Raw genomic sequence first — 20,342 nt, forward strand, 5'->3', positions numbered from 1 at the left:
ATAAAACCAAATTGAAAACAGATAAATAAAATTCACTTTCAGAAGTGAGCAAATATAGCTCTTGAATAAACAGAATTCTAGCCACAATCTTGCAAGGCGCACAGTACTCTCAATCAAAAGTCTTAGCAATGACTGAATGAACTTAGCTGAGAGTGCTCTTCAATGAAGCACATCCCAGAAAGAACTGGAAATTAACTGGTGATGGTGATAGTCATAGACAACTCAGGACACACACACTGTCCACAGACAAAACTTCCAGAACTACCAGTGGCCCAGTACATAACATCCAGGCATCTGACTCTAAAGTTGTGGGTCTCAGCATACTAAATCACCAGTACTATGTCAAGTTTTGCTTCATCTTTGCCAACTTGCAGTTGAAATCTAAGTGTTGAAGATAAGAATGTGGAAGGCTCAGAAGACTCATGAACTGTGAGATTAACCAGATATTAAGCTGACCAGCATTTGGTAATTTAAAAAAAAATGCTAAATTAGCAGAATTTATCAAAATTTGAACAAAACCAAAAAAAAAGTATGAAGCCACTAGTTCAATTTAACAGGCACAACAGTAAGATTTAGCAATAAACGTATTACCTAAGGGGCCAACCTTTCTCCAATTCAAGCACATGGCAAGATTCCCTTTCATTCAGCCATGGCTACAATCATACCCTTTCGTTCCAAGTGAGCAAAGCTCTTATCAGCTGAAGTTGAGTGATTTAAAGTGTGTCCTAACTTGCTGAGCTGTGTCAAAGCCCTCCTGGTGCTGCTCTGTAATACAGATTTATGTTTTTAATAATAATAACAATAAAAGCTAAAAATGTAGGTTTTTGAAAACTCTTTTGAGAATAAATTATTTTAATTAGACATTCCCTTACAGAGTTTGAAGCCTAAACATTCTGACATTGAGCTAATGCAGATGAACCAGAAAGGAAGCGTGCATTAGCTGGTAAAGAATCTCTCTGCTGAATATTCTAAACTCCACACAGTTTTTGATTTATGGTCAATAAAAGACTTGGGAAGTATTATTAAGAGCACTGAGAAAGGCAGCTAAGAAGTGCAAGTTTATTTATGCTATACAGTTATCTACTTATGTGGAATGTCTTTAACAATCTCCACACTTCCATGGGGAAAATTAACAGGTAGGTGTGCACCAATGTAGAAAGATTAAAGCCCATTAGTATAAAATGTTCTAATGTGCAAGAAAGGTTCACCTTTGTTGGGAGGTGTTGGGATGTAAAGTGTGGCTAGGCCTCCATCAGCATCCCACCAACAGATATCTCATAAGAAAACTTCCTGATTAATAACCCTACACTATTTAATTAAAAAGTGGACTTTCATTAAACTTTTTTTTAAAAATATGCTTAGTTACAGTAAGATGACACAATAGAAGAGCTGTACTGACAATTTATTGTCCCAGACACATCTCCTGGCTTGTGTCTTCTGGTCTGACCTGACAAGAAACATGCAGACCTATGCCACTGTCCTGCTCTCTAACTAGTGATTGTTTCAGTACCAATTCACACTGCAAGACAAGTCATAAAAAACAATTTCAAAAAAAGTTTATGCTTCAAATCATATCCTCTTTACATATTTGAAAATTTTCCTTCACTTTTTCTGTGGCAAAGTACTCAAGTGGATGAAAGAAAGTAAAAATATTGAAAGCCATATTTGCAAAACAAGAAGTAGATCAGAACTCCCTGGGAAATGATTTTAAAACCCCCAAATCTTATGCGTGCTCCTGAACTAGATAAACTCAGCTGCTTGAAAAGAATTCCCAAAACTGGTCAGGAAGTCTTTGGTTCTCCAGACCTACCAGTGGCCTAGGACAAAGCATCCAGACATCTAACTCTGAAATTTTGGGTCTCAACATACTAAATCACCAGTACTATGGCAAGTTTTGCTTCATCTTTGTCAACTTGCAGTGGAAGTCTACATGCTGAAGATAAGAATGTGGAAGTCAGCACTCCACAGCACTATGAAAATGCTGCTCTAGCCTACAGTGTTTGCTGGTGCCCATGAGAAAAAGAGGCTACTTCAAAAAACTGTCCATTGACTGCAGCGTTACTTTGGTCACACATGCTCAGACTGGGAAACAGGATGATGGAAACCTACTGTGTAAACAACACCTATTTCAATGAGTCCTAAAGATAGCAAAGCTACCTGGTCTACATCCACCAGCTATACTGAAGCTGCCCTGACAGTCAGAAAACCTTTCCCTCTGGCTGTCTGGGACATGGGACAGTATTTTACAAGGGCAGGTGATGAATTCTGGGAGGCAAGTGTAACATAAGGAAAAGAGTCCAAGGAAACACTCCATTGGTTATTTCCCCACCAACAAATAAAAGACAGAAACAAGGCAGAGCCAGCTTTTGCTCTTTCTTCCAGCTACCCTGAAATGGTATCTATGAATTGGCACTCTGGCTTTTCAGGGCCTAGAACTTCTGTAGAACACAGGCTTTAGGGCCAGTTTTGAGATTAACTTTCAACTCTGACTGACTGCTGAGACCAGGAAGTTCTACTTATGAAATCAAAATAGGATAAATCAAAAGATTTCATGCACTAGAACCACAGTCATAGCTGGGTTTTCCCATGGACAGTATTTTTATGGATCTTGGTCATCACATTTATAATATGCACTGTTCATTTCCATTTGTTGACTAGAAAGCACAGAGCTCTCCTTTGTCTAGTATAAAATAACATGTTAGTAGCTAATTCATCACAGATTCAGTTTTATTCCTGGTAAAGTCAATGGCAAAAGTCCAAGGGATACCGACAGCAGCAGGACTGAAGTCAGCCCTAGAGCAGTGTTTTACCACCCCAATTCCTGAAGGTAGTTCCTTGGGTGTTTAATTGTACATACACAAATATTTAGTCTCACTGACTAATGTAGAACTATTTAACATGTGAAAAGTTCATTATTTTCAGGATCAGGTCCATCATCACATGGACAATTCAATTACTGCATGTATATTTTTTAAATAACTATTTGAATGTTGCACATGTCTGGGAAAGAAAGTAGGGCAAAAAGTCTGTTACTATTGATAAAGTCACTTCTCCTTCCCTAAATACTAGTTCTAAAACATATTTACAGCTGTTGACTTTCCCTGCATGTTACTTCTATCATAAAAAATAAGTCTTCAAAACATCCTCTTCCTTAATTTTTAATCCTACCAAAGCAAAAATAGATACTTTAATAGAAAAATACAAGATAAAAATATCCTAAAAATAAAATGATAGCATGGAATGTCATTTTTACACAAAAAAAAAAAAGATCCCCTTTTGAACTGTGTCAGCTATACAAACACTTTTATATTTACAGTTTTGGACGCAGCCCTGTGCTCCCTGAAGTTAATGGGATTTTTGCCATTGACTTCACTGGAAACAGAAGCAGCCCCCTACATGGACTATACGTGTCTCTTTAAAAGTCATGGCAGTGGAGAGTAAGAAGCTTGATAAAACACATATAAGACTGAGGAATTAAGCAGTCCTTTCTGGAGGCCTGATTGCCTTCTCTCTCACTATGTCATATTAGTGAAGCTTCACATCCTTCACTGGAGTTTTTTCTAACTCCCATCATCTAAGAAGGAGAATCAGTGCTTTTTATTGTGATACTACACAAACAAGGAATTTTTTGTGGGTGTTTTCCACCTGCTGACTTTCTCAGTAAAGTTAATTATGCCCCAATGGAATTAATTACACCCAAGTGCCAGTTCCCTCCCAGAACTAAACTCTATTTGCCCAATTGTGTATCCCCTATAATCGATGGCAATGATTCAGTGATGCAGAATCATCCCCAACTGAATCCCTTTCTTCCTTTTGACAACAACCAACACCTCTGCCTGTGAAACCATATTTGATACCTATGTGTGAGATACAATTAAGGAAAGAGGTGGTAGGAGCTAAGAAAAGAAAAAAGAGGGAATAGAATGAGGCATTCCCCATCAACTAAACCCAGATCCACTCCCCTTAATCTATGCTTTAAGAAATACCATCTTTACATACTAGGTATGTCCTGTAACAGCAAACTGCATCATTTTCTTTTTTCATGAGATGAAAGGCCATGTGGCACAATGTAATTAGTAAATCATTCCTGAGCTTCTGAAAGAAATTAGGACAAAATTACTGCTTAAAAGAGTGAGTTCAAGAGCCTCTTCTTTTTACACTGATGTCTTTGGTTGTGTCTTTTTCTCTAATTCCTTTTTTCTCCTAGGAAGAATGGGATTCTTTTTCTTCTTCTTTATGCGGCAGAAAAATGAGATCTAATGGAGTCTTCACGTAACTGCCGATGTTTCCCCATGTTACAGTCCTCCTGTCGAGTTCGTCTCTCAATAGTTATTCTGTATTTCTTTCTGCATGAAAGGAAAGGAACAAGAGTGGGAAATCCTTCTCCAGCTATAGGGTAACAGGACTTCCCTTATAAAGAATGCCTGTAGGGGACAGCTGGGTGCCGGTTGAAAAATGAAATATGGCAGAATGTGAAACCCTGGTCAAAGATTAAAGTAGTTTGCCTTGAAACATTTTACCCAGGCTCAAGAATGCTGCTAATTTCTACACAGCAGTCTCAAAGCACCAAGACACAGACATTTTCTTCTTTGAACATTTCTGATCTAGTGTCATGTGAACTGTGTCACATCACTGCTTTGTATTGATCAAAGCCAAATTTCTTTCCAGTAACAGGGGTGGGGAAGCACTTTATGCAGAGTTCAAACAAGAGATCTGACTATTCAGTTGCATTTCTCACTGAAACTGTATATTAACTAACTAATCCTCCCTTCTCCCTCTGAGAAAGCTGCTATGTAATGTCAGAGGAGGAGGGAGTGTGATGAATTAAGTAAAGGGATGTAGAGGGTAGATAAGAAATAAATACAATTGCTCATGCATCAGAAACAGGTTTTCCTGTGTGTCTTCTTCTAGGGCCTTTTGAAGAATTCTGTTATGTTACTTTATATGTCAAACAAGCCCTCTGACTGCCTTTCGGTTTCCCCTTTAGTATCCCCAAAATCATTAAGAAGATTCCTATCTATATTTCATGCATTTATGCTTCTACTCATTTTCAGGACCAATTTTTCCAAAAGGCATTAGTACAGCCCCAAATGCATACAGCTCTGCTTGTGAAGATGTGTGACAGAAAGTTTGTATGCCAAGATTGCATGCTTGGTTGTGGTAATTACAGATCCAAATGAGAAGTAATCAGAAGATACATACAGTTTGAAAGGTATCGAAGCTGCAGGTACAAGTTACTGACAGGCACACAATTGCTAGACCTACATTTTCTGAAAATCTGACCTATACAGCTTCATATGGTAGATTTCATCTGTTTACTCTAATGGTGAAATTAGAGGATTGTCCCTATACTTGCTTTGAGTAAGTGCAATCAGATGTCCAGGATAAATTTCTCCCATGTGTCTTTAGGTGTCTCATACATGAAGATGTATCTGACAGAGTACCCAAGGCTTCCTTCAGCCCAAGATATATCTTTAGCCTCATTTCATGTCTTCACATACCAATTCCATCCTCAATATCAGCAATGATAAAAAACACAGCTCAAAACTGTCACCTCAGAGTAAGAATTTATAAAAGATGCAAGTACCTCTGATGACATACAATATAAAGACAGACTTGTATTTTCTTTAAAGAGAGTCTTTAATCAGTCTTGGCTAACTTATCTTCTTTCAAACAACATATTATATAAGCACCAAACACATGTAAGAATAAAATCACACTGCAGAATTTTAGTTGTAAGCACCTGATGAATAACCATGGTTCTGGGACCTCTGAAACCCTGGAAATGTGTTGTTGAATTGAAGCATTTTTTGCTTTTTTTGTTTTGTTAACATTCTTTTATAAACAAATATTTTTATTGGATTGAATTAGTTAATTCTTATATGCAGAGGTTAATTTTATTCTCCTTTTCCATAGCATAAAAGGATAAATTATACTATATATAATATATTCAACATGTATAACTAATTTATTCTGTCAGTGTAGGATCAGCTCTTAAGTCTTGAGATTTGTTGAAGAACTGTGAAAGAATTATTTTACTTAACTGATCACCCTGCACTGACCTCAGCTTATTAAGTTAAATGCACAGCTTTGAAATCCAAATTCTCTGTTATACTGAAACAGGAATCTCTTTCTAGCTTCCAGGACAATTCTGCTCAATACTGAAAAATTAAGCATGGTACCAGGCAAGTGACATAAATCTTTTGCACAACCACACCCTGCACAATTGTGCTGGCAAGAAATACCAAAGGCAGCTTTTGAGGCCAGGGTGCTTTACTAAAGCAACTGTGAATGACTAGAACTCATTGGAATTACTTCCACAAGCAAAGTTACTCAGAGATGTAAATGGTTACGGGATGAGGCCTTGAGTTAAAAAAATGACCTGGAAATACACAAAAGGACAATCCAAGTGTGCTGCTTTGGTGGGAATTTTACCACAGATTATTATGATGCCTCCCTGTCTCACATCAAGGATGTGCTGCCAGGAGCTAAGAGGCTTTGAAATAAAGAATTCACAGAACTTTCAAAGAAGTGGACTAACCTGAAAAAGTAAAAAGCCATTAGCAATCCTGCTCCGAGCAAGGCACCCACAACTATTCCTGTGACTGCTGATTCTCCTAGACCACCTGCTTGAAAGGGGGAAAAATAAACAATCAGGGTTCATATTGAGAACTATCTGCATTCACATATTGGAAAATATACAACTAGGAAATGAGTGACCAACATCAGATAATACAAAAGCCTTTCAGACCTCAGGACTGCATGGGAACCTCTTTCTTAGTTCCAGTTTCTGCATGTTTATTTTTTGTCCTTGCTTTTCTGGGGTTAAGTCCTGAAGATCAGTGTCAGATGAAGACACAGTTCTAGAGATGTGATGCACAGGAATGCTGTTAGCAAACCGGTCTGGACAACTTGGTCTGAATCATAAACCCAGACTGGGATTACAGTGACGCACACAATGGAAATCAGCACTTAATATACCCTGAGTGATTATAACAGAAACAAACTCATTTCACTTAGCATCATAACCCTCTATCACCCAGATTTTTTAAAATAAATGTATGATTATCCAGTGGTTCCTCAATTCATTTGTTTCCTCTGAACCTATGTTATTTCAAGTCAAACCTGTATGAGCTTTTCCTTGCTTCAGATCTCAGCAGAGGCAGAGCAAGAAGCACACTGGCTGATGGGGAGCCCAAGTAGGGACTGTTACTCTGTAAAGTGCAAGGCAATTTTGTCTGTACATCAGGATGTGTGGAAAAAGGTGCACAGCTACACCATGCTAAGCATAAAGGACATGGGCTGGAAACAGCCTCTACAGTATGTACATACACATAGGTTTTTCAGGAACTGAAAAATCATCAGCCTGCAGATACCTTGTCACTGCAGCACTAGCAGTTTGTTTCCTGTGGATAGCTGAGACCACTCTTTGCCACTGAGGCACCAGTATCTTCCTACCCTTATCTCCCTGGAACATCCTGCTCACCACAATATGATCTGCCAAGTCAGCATACTGCAAAGCAAGGGCACCTTCTCTGTGGACAGTAGTCACAGCCTTCTGGATTCACAGACTTCACTTCTTCTCAGTCTACTGGCCACTCACAGTGCCCTCTCAATAGCAGTGAAAATCATTCTGCACTGGAAGAACACTACTCCTGTCAACACTGCCTTCCCAGCTGCTAATTATCAATATGGTTATTCTTTATTTGAGGTTTCAGTTATGTCTTTCTTTCTGGCTAAAACAGATTTTAGATTTCTGGCTAAAAGAGATTTTAGTCCCTGGAAAAGTCCTAAAGTCTCCAGGGCCCTGGACTGTGCATCATGATTACTGTCACGTTTAAATTCAGGGAAGTAATTCAGACCACATATTACCCACAGCTGCCAGACCTTAACTTCCCCAACAGTCAGCAGAGACTTAGTCATGATGTCTCAATAGGACAACGGTGCTAACAAATTTAATATGTCCCATTACGTTGCATCACCACATGGATTTCTCTCTCTGACAGCCTGGGCAGAAGCATTAAGTCACTAAACTTACATGATTTACATGGTGTGTTGTTCGTGTGCTCTGAAACCCGACTTTCATCTAGTCGCAGCCTGCCATGATTCCAAGGATATTTCACATTTGGCCGAATTTCAAAACGCCCCTGCTTTCCGTAGTAGTCCCCGATCACCTATGAAAAAAAAAAAAAAAAAGAATGAAAAGATTTTCCAATCAATTTAGGAAAGTAAAACTAAAGAGGAGAACAGCATCACTCACTTGGATGGCTGTGCAGGATGTTGAATCACAAAGAACCAGGCTAAAGGGGTCTGTAGGAGGTTATGCAGTGCATGCCCTGCCCCAGGGCAGGATCAGTTGAACAAAAGCATTCCTGACAGATGTTTATCTAACCTGTTCTTAAAAGCATTCAGAGATGGAGACTTGACAATTCCTGTAAGCAATTATTCTGGAATTTAGCTATCCTTATTGTCAGTGTTTTTTCCTAAGGTAACCTAAATCACCCTTGTTGTAATTATCACTACTTACTTACTGAACTGCCAATGGACAGAGACTTGCTTTCTGAAACACTGCTTTACATACTCACAGTATCCTATCTGGTGTGCCCTTAGGCTCCTCTTCTATATAAACCCAGTTCACACAGCGTTTTTTAACACTCTGAATACTCTTCCTGCTCTCCCTGTGCTTTCTTCGATTGCTCCATAGTGGGTTGAGTGATCAGGACTGTCACCCAGCTAAGTGAAAATATCATTTCAAATGTACTGAGGCTCCTGACTACACACTCCAGCCTGGACTTACCTGTTTTGCAAGGATCTGCAGGTACTTGATCATGTTCAGCTAAAATCTTTGAATCTTCTGAAGAACTATGATGGAGCCTGTCATTCTCCACCTTTTATTTATGCAGCTGTTGACATCTACATAGAAAGGGACTTTCATGCTTATTATTCTGGTAGAATAGACTATTATTTCAGACCAATTCATCAAGATACTTTAGAATTTCAGTCCTGTCCTCAACAGCAAATCCAGGCTTTACCCAAAATAATACATGTTGGGTCTACTGCAAAGCTGCAGGACTCAATTGTGCTAGGTCAGTCACTAGAAAATAGTTAAAAAAACCCCTAGGTACAGTAGTAAGTCAATTATCATGACACTGAAGTAGTCAGAAACAATGGTAGAAGGATGTATTTCTATTCATAGTGTTTCTACCATGGATAAAAAACATCTATTAATACACTAGGTTTATAATTCGAGCTACTGATAGCCTGTTCAAATCTTTCACCTAAACTTGACTTTGAAAGGAGTTCTGAGATAACGTTTGCCTGGGTTATGTACAGAAAGACAGATTTCATACTAAATAAAGAAATTACTTAGTTTTGCTATGGAAGATAAATCCTTAGAAGACCTTTTTAAAACATTTATTCAAAAATAAAGGCAAATTCAGTGAACTGGAAAAAGTAAAGGGAAGAAAACTCTGAGACAATTTGCAGGCAGCAAACTGTTCAGTAAGAGACTGCTTAATTTATCGAACAGGAGTGGGAGAGTTCTCTACCAGCACAGCTTGCTAAATAGGAAAGCATGAAAGGCTTAAGGAGACCAAATAGCTATAAGCAGCCACCAAACAGATTCAGATCAGAAGTAGGATATGTATCTTTAAAAAGCAAGAAGTGTAGTTAAACAGTGGAACAAACATCGAGGGAGGAAGCGAGGCAGTCCCTGTTCTTTCAGTGTCTACAAATGAAAAACAATGCCTGTTACAGTATGAGCTTTCATCACATGTAAATTACAGGGCTTCATACAACAGCAAGAAACCTGCCCGCAGAGTTCAAACTAGGTCATCTAGTGTTTTCTTCTAGTTTTAAACTCTGTGAATGAACTTGGAAAATCAGCTCTGCCCAAATACCCATTCATCTGACTCAGTTCAGCTAAGAAACATCTCATACAAGCACACAAAAATTTGGCAAAATTAATAAAACAAGACATGGAAGAAACAAAGTTTTTAGTGTGAGGCATAAGGGTAGAAACGAATGTAGCAGACACAAGTAGTAAGTAACCACATCTAAAATATGTTAATTTATATTATTGTATATTGTAGATTTATATACAAAACAGAGAGAAATTAAAATGAGCAATATGGTAAAAGAAGAAATGTAACATCAAGAAATAAAAGATAGTTTAAATTGTGAGTGAAAGAGCAATGGAAGGAAGGGTAGGAGAGGGGGATTACATTGATAGGTGAAAGAAAGAGCTAATGGGGTGAACAGAGGAAATACAAGTAGTTCAAACCAAAGATATCCTAATCAAACTGTACTCCTAGCTTCAGTTAATGATGACTACTCCTATTCTCTGGAGTGTCTGCCGTTTGCTGCTGTAATTTTTCAGTTACTTCTACACACTAAAATACATAAAAAGAAACCAGACATCCTGACGCGTTTAAAAAAGGCTTCTTGAGTTTTTTCTCTGCCGCAGCACAGACAGAAACATTATAACTGCACTGGATTCCACATATAGAAATGTCCAGCTCAGACTTGCTGCTACTGTATGGTTGAGACTGATGAAACAGGGGAGGCCAGCAAAGCTTACGTAGATGCTGACGCTGCAACTAACAGAAGCTTTACGCTGCAGCTGGAGTTAGGGCAATGCATGTACTAACAAACTCAAGCCAGTCGTGCTATTCTCTATGTGCAGCTGGTGCTATTTCTCATAGGCTGTTTTTTACTCTCTGACTGCTTCCACTGCTGCTGCACCTAGTGGAATAACCCACGTGGTGTATGTGGAGCTGTCTGATTAAAATGTCTCTTAAGCATTGAAAACAAGACACTCAGGTCTTGCTGCCTGATAGACAAGGTCTGCACTCCTGCCTATAGTTGACCACAGGGTAAGACTCAAATACCTGTAACTCACTGTGCTCATACATCAGGGTGATTTGTGCAGCCCTATTGCTATAAAGTTAACCTCTCTTCTTACCAATGAATAAAAAGCCCTGCTCATTTTAAACAGCAATTTCCCATATTCAGAATTTACCAGTGCTTAGCTAGCTTCTAGGATTTCACCTTTTAAATTTTAAAGACTCTAGCATCATATGAAGAAAGATGTCTTGTTAAAGAAAAGAAGTTAAGAAAATTTTAAAAAAGCTTAGAATAACTAATTCAAGACAATTATTTTACAGAAAGGATTTGGTCTCGTGGTTGATAAAATTAATCAATACCATTTTAAATTGCATATTAAATAAGCAAATGTTCACCAAGTAAACAGATGATATCATGTGGTATTATATTGGCTAATTAACCAGTGGCCAACTGCAACAGTGTTTGTTTCCTTACCTCCTGTATGCCTGCCTCTGGGTCTGTCATTCCAATCACAGAGAAATCCCCGTATCTGTCTCCATTGGCATCAATGGACACCTGCCCTGCAATGCCTACAGAATGGCATGTGAGAAATTAGAAAATTAATTAAAATACTGAGTCTTTCCAAGGAAAACAAGAAAACAAGTGGACAGGTTTTTACAGACTGATATGACAGGAAATCTTATCAGTCTCCCAGCATTTTTGCTGGCATTCCAAAAGAAATTGTAATTTCATCCCAATGTCTGCATTCCTGAATTCTTAACATTTCTCCTTTTTAAATATCAAATGTGTGAGGCTGTTTAGGGAATACGTGAGAAAAATCTAATCCAAAAGCCAGCATGCAAGAATAAAAAAACAAAGAGTTAATGTGAATTATTTACAGAAAGCCTAACCCTTAAGTACCTAATGATGCCTCAGTAAGGAAAGTCCAGCTCATGTGCTGCAGAGAACACAGGGGCACAGCCCTACACCCCGCAGACTAAAGGGGTTTGTGCACTCATAAAGCAAATCCAGTGTTGTCTCCACCTGGTGGGATACTGGAGGCGGCATGGAGAGGAAGCACCATGTGCACTATGTTTAAGTCCTGCATTCAGTTACATAGGATTAACTTCATAATATGGTGCTGTTTATTTTATATTTTTAGACACACCCCCACCCCCACCCCCCCCCAGTTCACTGTCTTCCTTTACAAGTTCTAGGAAACTTTAGGGAAACTGGGAATCATAGAGATACGGTAACTCAAGTTTGAAAGGTCTTAATGAGGTCTTGAGTCCAACCTCCTGCTAAGAGAAAGGTCAGCCAGAAGGTCAGAATAGGAAGATGTTCAGGGGTTTATCTAGTCTTCAAAACACCCAAGGATGGCAACTTCACAACCTCCCTAGAGCAACTTGTTCCGATGGGCATGGTGAATAAACTCTTGTATTCAGTCTGAACCTCGTCTTTCAATGTAGGCCGTTGTGTATAAAAAGCATGGCTCCAATCTCTTATGCTGCAAGTCAAACAGGTTCTTAAAATCCATTACACACTAGCAATTAACTGTGATGAAGACCCTGTAAGCCTTTGCTGATAGCTTTATCTCCTTAGATATTCCAAAATGCGATCCTCCACTGCCTGGCACCAGACATACACATTTACACCAGTGCAAATCAAACACGCATCATTATTGTCCTGGGTTCAGCAGTAGCAGTCATTTTTCTTCTTCTTGGTAGCTGGTGCAGTGCTGTGTTTTGACTTTCGGCCTGGGAACAGAGCTGATAACACTGATGTTTTGGTCTGGCCAAGGACTTTGTGAGCCTCATGCTCTGCCAGGGAGGAGGGGAAGCCGGGAGGAAGCAGAGACAGAACACCTGACCCAAACTGACCAAAGAGGTATTCCATACCACAGCACGTCATGCCCAGGATGTAATTGAGAGCTACCCGGAAGGGCTGGTAGACTGCGGGGTTGCAAGAGGCATGGGTCGGTGCTGGTGAGGCTGGGGGGGCAAGTTATGAGTCAGCAGGTGGTGAGGTGTTGTATTCTCTTCCCTTGTTATTTCCTTTATCATTATTATTATTGGTGGTACCAGCAGTGATCTGTGTTATACCTTAGTTACTAAACTGTTCTTATCTCAACCCATGGGAGTTGCATTCTTTTCGATTCTCCTCTCCATCCCTCCAGGAGTAGGGGGAGGGCAAGAAGGGGGGGAGTGAGTGAACGAGCTGTCTGGCTGGGTATAAACCACGACAATTATACATCCACATGACACCAACTTCATGACCAGAACAGGCACAAAGCAGTAGAAAATCAAATTCTCAGTGACTGTACATCAGAAGAGAGAGTGGTCAGAAATGCAGTCAAATTATAAATTCCCCTCAACATACCTGATGATAGTAAACACGCAACAGATTAACACACCTCTATTTATCTGCCTCTGTTCCCATTTAGTGATATTAGGAATGTCTAAACTTAAATGTGATCTTCAAAACACACAACGGCCACCAAAAGATTATTGTTGAGCATCTGTTTCATTACAATACAGTTACCAAACAATTCCCAATTTGATTACTGCAGGAAAACAGAATGGTATAAAAACTGCTTGGCTGTGAAAGCACTGGAAGAGGCCACTATAACAAACTGCAACATCCTTGAAATTTGGATTCTGGATCCTTCCTGGTTTAGAAAGCTAAAACTCAGTTTTTGGAAGTAGGTATTAAACTGGCTGAAACTCAGAATTCCTATGCATTTTTTTTTAATGGGATAGACTAATTTTTAACTTTTCCATCCGAAACAAACCAAAGAGTTTGAAATGTCAACATTTCCTGCAATGTTCTTCCATGAGAAACATACTTAAGAAATTTTGAAACAACCTGAATGAAGAACTGTGTTTGGATGAAGGTGAAAGGATTTTATCCGGATTCTTTTTTTGTTCTGTTAGGTACATACAGAAAATTTTGCTACTTTTTCAGAGGAAATGCCAATAAATAGAAAATATTCTCCACAAAACTTGCCCTGGAGTCATACCAGGGTGTCCCTAGCAGCCCTAACAGTAAGAAATCCTTTGGTCACCTCAGCCTTATCCTTTCCTAAACACATGATGCTGTCCATGCAGTTGTGGCTGGCAGACTGCAAGCACTGCAGGAAACAGCATCCACATTCTATTAGAGTTGTGATAGGTGACCTATTCAGAGCTGGCTGCAAAATGAGGTGCCCTGGCAACCAAATATCTAATTATCACCAGTTAATGTAATTAATGAAACTGGAATTCTCATCATCGAGGCCTGCAAAAGTTTAAGTGAATTATAAAGCTTCAGTCCTGCAGTAGAACCTGGTGGATGTACGCATGGACCATACTCCAAGATGCTGCATCAACTTCAGAGAGGGGCTTACAGGCAGAATAAAGTGACAGCATTTTCCTAAAAGGACTGGCTTGCAAGACATTGAGTTAAAAGTCTCTTTCAAAATCAGTTTTATCCTTGTAGATTATGTCCAGCAAAGTACTATCACAGAGAAGAGATGGCATTTTGACCTTTTAAACTGCACCCTCAAGGCTCAACATGACAGCTACATTTTCAGAGTAGGTGTGACAGGTCAGCCAGCAACAACAAACTGGTTTTCACAAGTGGGGAAAGAACATTTTTTCCTCCCTGGTTAGATTTACAAGAAAGGTGCGAGAATCAACCATGTAGCCTGCATGGAGCACATGGTACTGTTAAAAGTGTTGCGTGGACACACCTGCTGGTGGCTTCCTAGAGAACAGAAAGTACAGGCTGTGCTGGGGCATCTGTCCATACACAAGATAAGCAAACAGTGAGGCAAATCATTAGACACCAGACTCCCTCTGTTAAAACAGTGTGTTTTGGGAAACCATGGATGCAAAGGGAGGTACTAGGACATCAAGGACAGTCTGCATCTGGTGGCAGGGCTCCTTATGGGATGGCTGCAACCAGAACAATTTAAAGCAATCCCTTGTGTTGCCTTCAGCTGCCTTGGGGACCCTTCCACCTTGTGTTTAGGACAAAAATTGAGAACAGAAGAGAGGAGCTGCTATACTTCATGCCTTCCTCCACTAGGTCCAGTGTGCCCTTAGAGCAGAGAACCTAATCCCTGAGGTTTTCCTTGCACATTCAAATATATCATTCATTCTTTATCCAGGGGAAATGTCTCCTCTTAGGCATTTCCATATGAAATCTTGCCAATCCTACACCAGAACACTGGAATATTCTAAGATATGACTGATTAAACCAGTAATACTCAGTTTCTTTATGATGGTCCCTACCTCGCAAAAGCACTTCCATCACCTTGCATCAGCAGGGTGACATGCAAGTGCCAGCTGCACTGTGGAACCGCAACCTACAGGATTAGGTACAGAAAGGCAGAGTGCTGTTCAGCTGCTGTCTCTGAGATAATAGGCTCAGCTCCTGAAAGAAGGCTGGGGGGACAGCCTTCAGGGGCCCAAAGAAGTCCCGTCAGGAAACAAAAAAACCTGCTTCCTTCTATCTATTCCTAGGCTTTTAAGATAAAAAAGTCAAATGGAAAAAAATGAGGCAATCTCAGAGCTAATAGATGCATATGAGTAAAGTGAGCAGCTGTAATCTTTTCAAAAACAAAGAAGGAGCCTGAGAAAATTACTGGTATTTCTTTACAACATCAATGAAGGTCATTAAATTGTTAGGAGTTTTTTGAACTGAGTAAGACCTGAAGGGGTGGTGCAGAAGAAAGTCAGACAGGGGAGGTATGTGAGCCGGCCTTCAAGATGTATGTGGTTTCATATGGTTATTTCCCTCTCATTTGAGAATGGAGTAGGCATGGGTCCTTACTCTGCACACAATAAATACCTGATTTTTTTTTGACTCTGAAAGCTGGAATTCTGCATTAACTCTTACCTTCATATGTTCTGTTTCGTGTTTGCTGAACAATTTTTTCACCATCTTTCTTACTGAAACCAAACTTCAGGACTTCCTGTAAAGCTAGAGCATAAAGAAGAATAGCATCATGGAATCCTTCCACAAACATGTTCACCTAAAAAAAAAAAAAAAAAAAGAAGAAAAAAAAAGCAATGGCAATTGACACACAAAAAAATTTTCTTGCCTATGGAATTTAATAACTAGAGAGAATATTTAAATTAACCATTATGACAGATTCGGATTATTTTCTCAACTGCTAGAACACAAAGGAATGTGTCTCAAAAAAAAAAAAAAGAAAACAAACCCAAAACAAAACACCAAAAACCCCCCAAACCCCCAAAATCCAGGAGGAAAATGGCAAGTTTTGACTCATTTTAAAAAACAGTTAACCACTATCTGCTATTCTGAACATTCACATCACACTTTAATGTTGTGTCTGAATAGCTCTGCAGATAGGGGAGAAATCTGCAGATCACAGTTCCCAAGTCCAGACGCACAAATTCTGCCGCTGACCATGTGAGATTCTGTAAGGTGCTGAACACTCTCAACCCACAGCACCAAGTATATCTTCCTCCTGCTGCACAGAAGACTTAGCACCTCTCAGGATTGGGAAGTATGTTCTGCCATGATTTCTTTTGGAGAGTGCAACTGATGGATTTGCTTGTTTAATGATTACCACTTCCATGTCTGGCCATTATTCAGCTGAGCATCTCTCCACAAGCAAATGAGCAATGGGGGAAACTACTTACCCTCTAAAGTAATGCATTCTCTGGAACTGCCAGGGGAATAGTTTCCTGTCCTTTACAGTTTTTTCAATAAGTGACATGAAATGAATGAGATGTTGCTTTATAACCCTAATATAAAAGAAGACTGCTGCCAACCAGGTCTGCTTCCCATGAGTCTGTGCAGGCAACCTACAGCTTTTGGTCTATATCACTGTGAATAACATCAACAGTTAAAAGGAGAGTGCTGCAGAAACACTTCAGGTTTGTTCACAGAAGCCTGGTGTGCTTCAGTGATGAAACAAGATTTATTTTAGGAACTCAGTTCATATGGAGACCCATCAGCACGAGCAGACACAGATGGCTTGAGTAGCACAGCTACTCCTCCTCTGTAAGCAGCAACTCACATCTCAGTAGTGCAATGCACCCTGGCTTGATGCACAGTAATTCAGAATGAATTATCTTTTCAGCTGCAAGAAAGGTGTTTCCATTCACTCAGAGTTGCATAACAGTGGAAAAGCTCCTGACATCCTAGCAAAGACATAATCAACAATTATACATTATGGGGTCTCTTTACTGCTGTTTCCAGTGAACGACCCACTTCTACAAATCTTCTGGTTAGCAGAAACATTTACCTTATCTTCCACCTCTGTTTTTAAACAATTTTTTAAACAATTTAAAATGTTGGTAAATAAAGTGATACTCTGACAGTCTTGGCTGGACATTAACAACGTTAAAAGATAAAAACATGTAGCCAGTTAAGTAAATAACTGCTCCATAGATAAAAAGTATTACATAGTTGATTGGCTGAGCTGAACTAACCAAGCCCCTGGTAATGTAATTACACACAAGACATTCCTTCACTGTAAAACCAGCTGCCAATGTTCAGGAGAATTTCAGAATTATTCACTGATAATACAAAAGTTTACATTGCTCTGATATTTAAAATCTGACTTTTAGATAACTCCAACCTTTGTTTTATTGAGAAAACACACTACCAGTTTAGGGGAAGAGCCCGCAGTGCTATAGGAGACACAGAACAGCTCAGCTCAGTTTGACAGCAAAACACTAAGAGGCAGCTGCAGTTGTTTTAACCTAAGGAGAAGGCATGAAAGAGGAGGTGAAAATCAGACTTTCAGTGGAATAACAAGAGCTGATGGACAGAGTGCACACTGGGGCAGGCTTTGCCAGTGGGGGGTTTAACTTTTCAGAACTGAAAAAAAAAAAACCAAACCAAGAAACCACAAAGCTCGACAACTGTTTTATGTGCCAGCACTTGAGTCCAAGTGGCCTGTGGATGATCAAACATGTGCTTTCTTCTGTGACACTCATTCTCACAGGAGTGAAATTAGTCTCTCTAGTTGGTCTACCTCCCTGCTGGCTGATTTACAGCTTGTTCCTGGCACCTATTTCAAGGAAAGCTATTTGTCACTTCCTTTGTCTGCGGCAAAGACCTCTTAGTGTAACACAGCAGCCTTCAAAACCTATTTTGTCAGCTAATTTGCTCCATCTAAAATCTATAGATGCCACCAGCCTGAAAACCCTCCTGTAGACATTGCAGATTTGACAGATAAGTCCCATCAAAACTCACTTGGTGAGTACGAGGTTATAGCCAGAGCCCCTTGCCTTGACTCCTGGCTAAAAGCCCTAATGTTACATATCAAAAATCACATTAGAAAATCATCAGATCAGCTGTGCCACTTCCCAGTTCCTCACACACAAACCCCAGCACTTTATCTTACATTGTCAAGGAAGTTGAAACTTCAGAAATTTTGTGCCATTTCAAATCTCCTAAAGGAGTAATATTCACTGTCTGCAGGTGAGACTGCACCTACACTCTCCAGCCAAACTGTATGTAGAGCACACTGGCTGCTTTTAACATTATTCCAGGAACATGCTCAAGCACCAGTTCTTGAAATAGGACACAGGATGCCATGAAGGGCATACTGTTTTCCTGCATCTCACCTTGCCTGATCATTTAGAAGTTGCCACGATCCTACACAGAGAACTGGTTGCATGCTGTGTAGGACTGCTCTAACCTATAAAAGGAGAAAACATTGAAGATGGGAGGAATATTACAGTGCAAAATAACAGCTGCAGATAATTCTGAAGGGATTGCTCTGTCTTTGTACCATTTTCCACCTGTCCAGAGCTTGCTTACATTCACTCTGCAGCCTGTGACTGTCTACAACAGATCCTCTGGGTAAAAAGAGTGCAAAATTTGCTCCAACTGATACCGCTCCTGACTTAGCAGAAGTTTCCCAAGCCATACAATCACAGGACTTCCTTTCTGGAGAACATTAGCTCTGTTAATACCTCGTATACCTCATTGATATGAAGGATTTCCTTTCTTTTTTTTTTCTTTTTTTTTTTTTTTTAATTATTTTAACATAGCTTCTGTTCTCCATTCAGTCCTATAAGAAATGCTAAACAGGCTAAGACCCAAACCGACAATGTTCATACTTTCTGCCTTGTGTATCTTTGAATTTTAGAGTATCTCATGGTAAGAATAAATAATACTTACAAAAAAAAAAACAAACCATCCTTCCTTTGCTGTGAAGAGTGGGGTTGATTGAAGAACAGGGTGGACTGAAGAATGGGGTTGATTGAAGAATAGGGTTGTAAATAAGTAACCTCAAGAACATTAGGCTTTGTTAGCAACTATAGAGAAAACAAAATTACTAAAATAAGCTTTGCCAGAACCACTGATGGTTATATATCAGTGGTTACTGATATGACAGTGATCCTAAAACAAAGTGATGGAAAGCCCACTACCACATTTTTGTATGCATACAGGAGGCATTGTCTAAGAAGTATTATGTAATGTATGTAATCTAATGAATATGTATGTTTAAGGACAATATAATCACAGCCTGGTTGATGCCTGGGAGAGACAAGTTTGGAGGAGCTATCCCCCGTGTCTCCCGGAGCTGCAATAAAGAATACCTTGTCAACTTAAAACTTTGTTGGTGAGTTCCTGGAGTTTTCTCTGAATCAGCTGCAAGAAAAGGGTTAAAAATGGCTAGGAGTAAAATGTTCCATGAATGCTTCAAACAGGGATGAGAGTAAATGTGAAGGTGTCTTCATAGTTTGCTTGAAGGTCTCCATAGTAATTAATGATGTGTGATTCAACATCAGAGAGCCCTCAGGACAAAACTAAACAGATTATAAAAGCTATTAAAGATCTACTAATCTTGTACATAACTAACAGTTCTTTTAGTTAAGCTCTAATAAAAAGCAGAATTTTTTATTATAGTAGTTTCCATTTTGATTTATTCTTTTTTTTTTAATTACTAGTGTCAGCTTAGCTCCAAATGCTGTGATCACAAGTCGCATGTCACTTCTACTAAGATGTTTCTGTCCCTGACCTGAGCTGCACAGCAGAGCCACCCCTCAATGTCCATCATCAGCAATACAGGTAGAGCTGCCATGTTTGCTGAACATCCTTGGAGACTGCAAATAAAAGTATGTGGAAACCCTCCCTGCTGAGGTATCTTCCATATTACTTTCACATCCAATTCAAGATACCACGTAACTAAATGCAGGTAAGCTAATTGCATAGTAGGAAGAGATGAGCACATATTTGTGCCTTTTATTTTCCTACTTTTCTACTCTAATTAGCCATTTTTCATCAGAAAAAAACCCTCTTCATGGCAATCACATGAATAAACTTTACACAGTTCAAAGTTACAGTTCCCCAGGCAGCTATAGTATGACCACACTATTCATATATACAGAGGTGTTAACAGCATACGCAGCAATACAGAATACTACCAACATGGAAGACAGCCAAGCTACAGCTATTCAGGACCCATAATTTTCCATATCCAGCCCACTGACTGTTAAGTAAGCTTATTCTCTTCTGTCTGGAACTGCCCAGCTCTAAATCACAGC

General features: G+C 39.5%; 1 protein-coding gene across 2 annotated transcripts in view; it reads right to left on the reverse strand.

Moving 5' to 3' along the window:
- Window positions 1-2,653: 2,653 nt before the first annotated feature.
- The window catches only part of NPR3 (natriuretic peptide receptor 3), a 41,712-nt gene continuing 24,023 nt past the window's right edge, over window positions 2,654-20,342 (reverse strand). Inside the window, exons 4-8 of one of the 2 annotated variants that reach the window (XM_062612888.1) lie at window positions 15,706-15,841; window positions 11,320-11,414; window positions 8,039-8,174; window positions 6,542-6,626; window positions 2,654-4,346 (exon numbers count right to left, since the gene is read on the reverse strand). In XM_062612888.1, the coding sequence (XP_062468872.1) occupies window positions 4,235-4,346; window positions 6,542-6,626; window positions 8,039-8,174; window positions 11,320-11,414; window positions 15,706-15,841 (564 nt within the window). In that variant the 3' untranslated portion in view covers window positions 2,654-4,234. Of the gene's footprint in view, window positions 4,347-6,541; window positions 6,630-8,038; window positions 8,175-11,319; window positions 11,415-15,705; window positions 15,842-20,342 lie in introns of both variants that reach the window. The other variant, XM_062612887.1, reaches the window with a different exon arrangement.

Source organism: Pezoporus occidentalis, unplaced genomic scaffold (assembly GCF_034315485.1).
Source record: "Pezoporus occidentalis ecotype Australia unplaced genomic scaffold, CSIRO_AGI_Poc_V1 ctg162, whole genome shotgun sequence".
NCBI classification, from domain to species: Eukaryota; Metazoa; Chordata; class Aves; order Psittaciformes; family Psittacidae; genus Pezoporus; species Pezoporus occidentalis.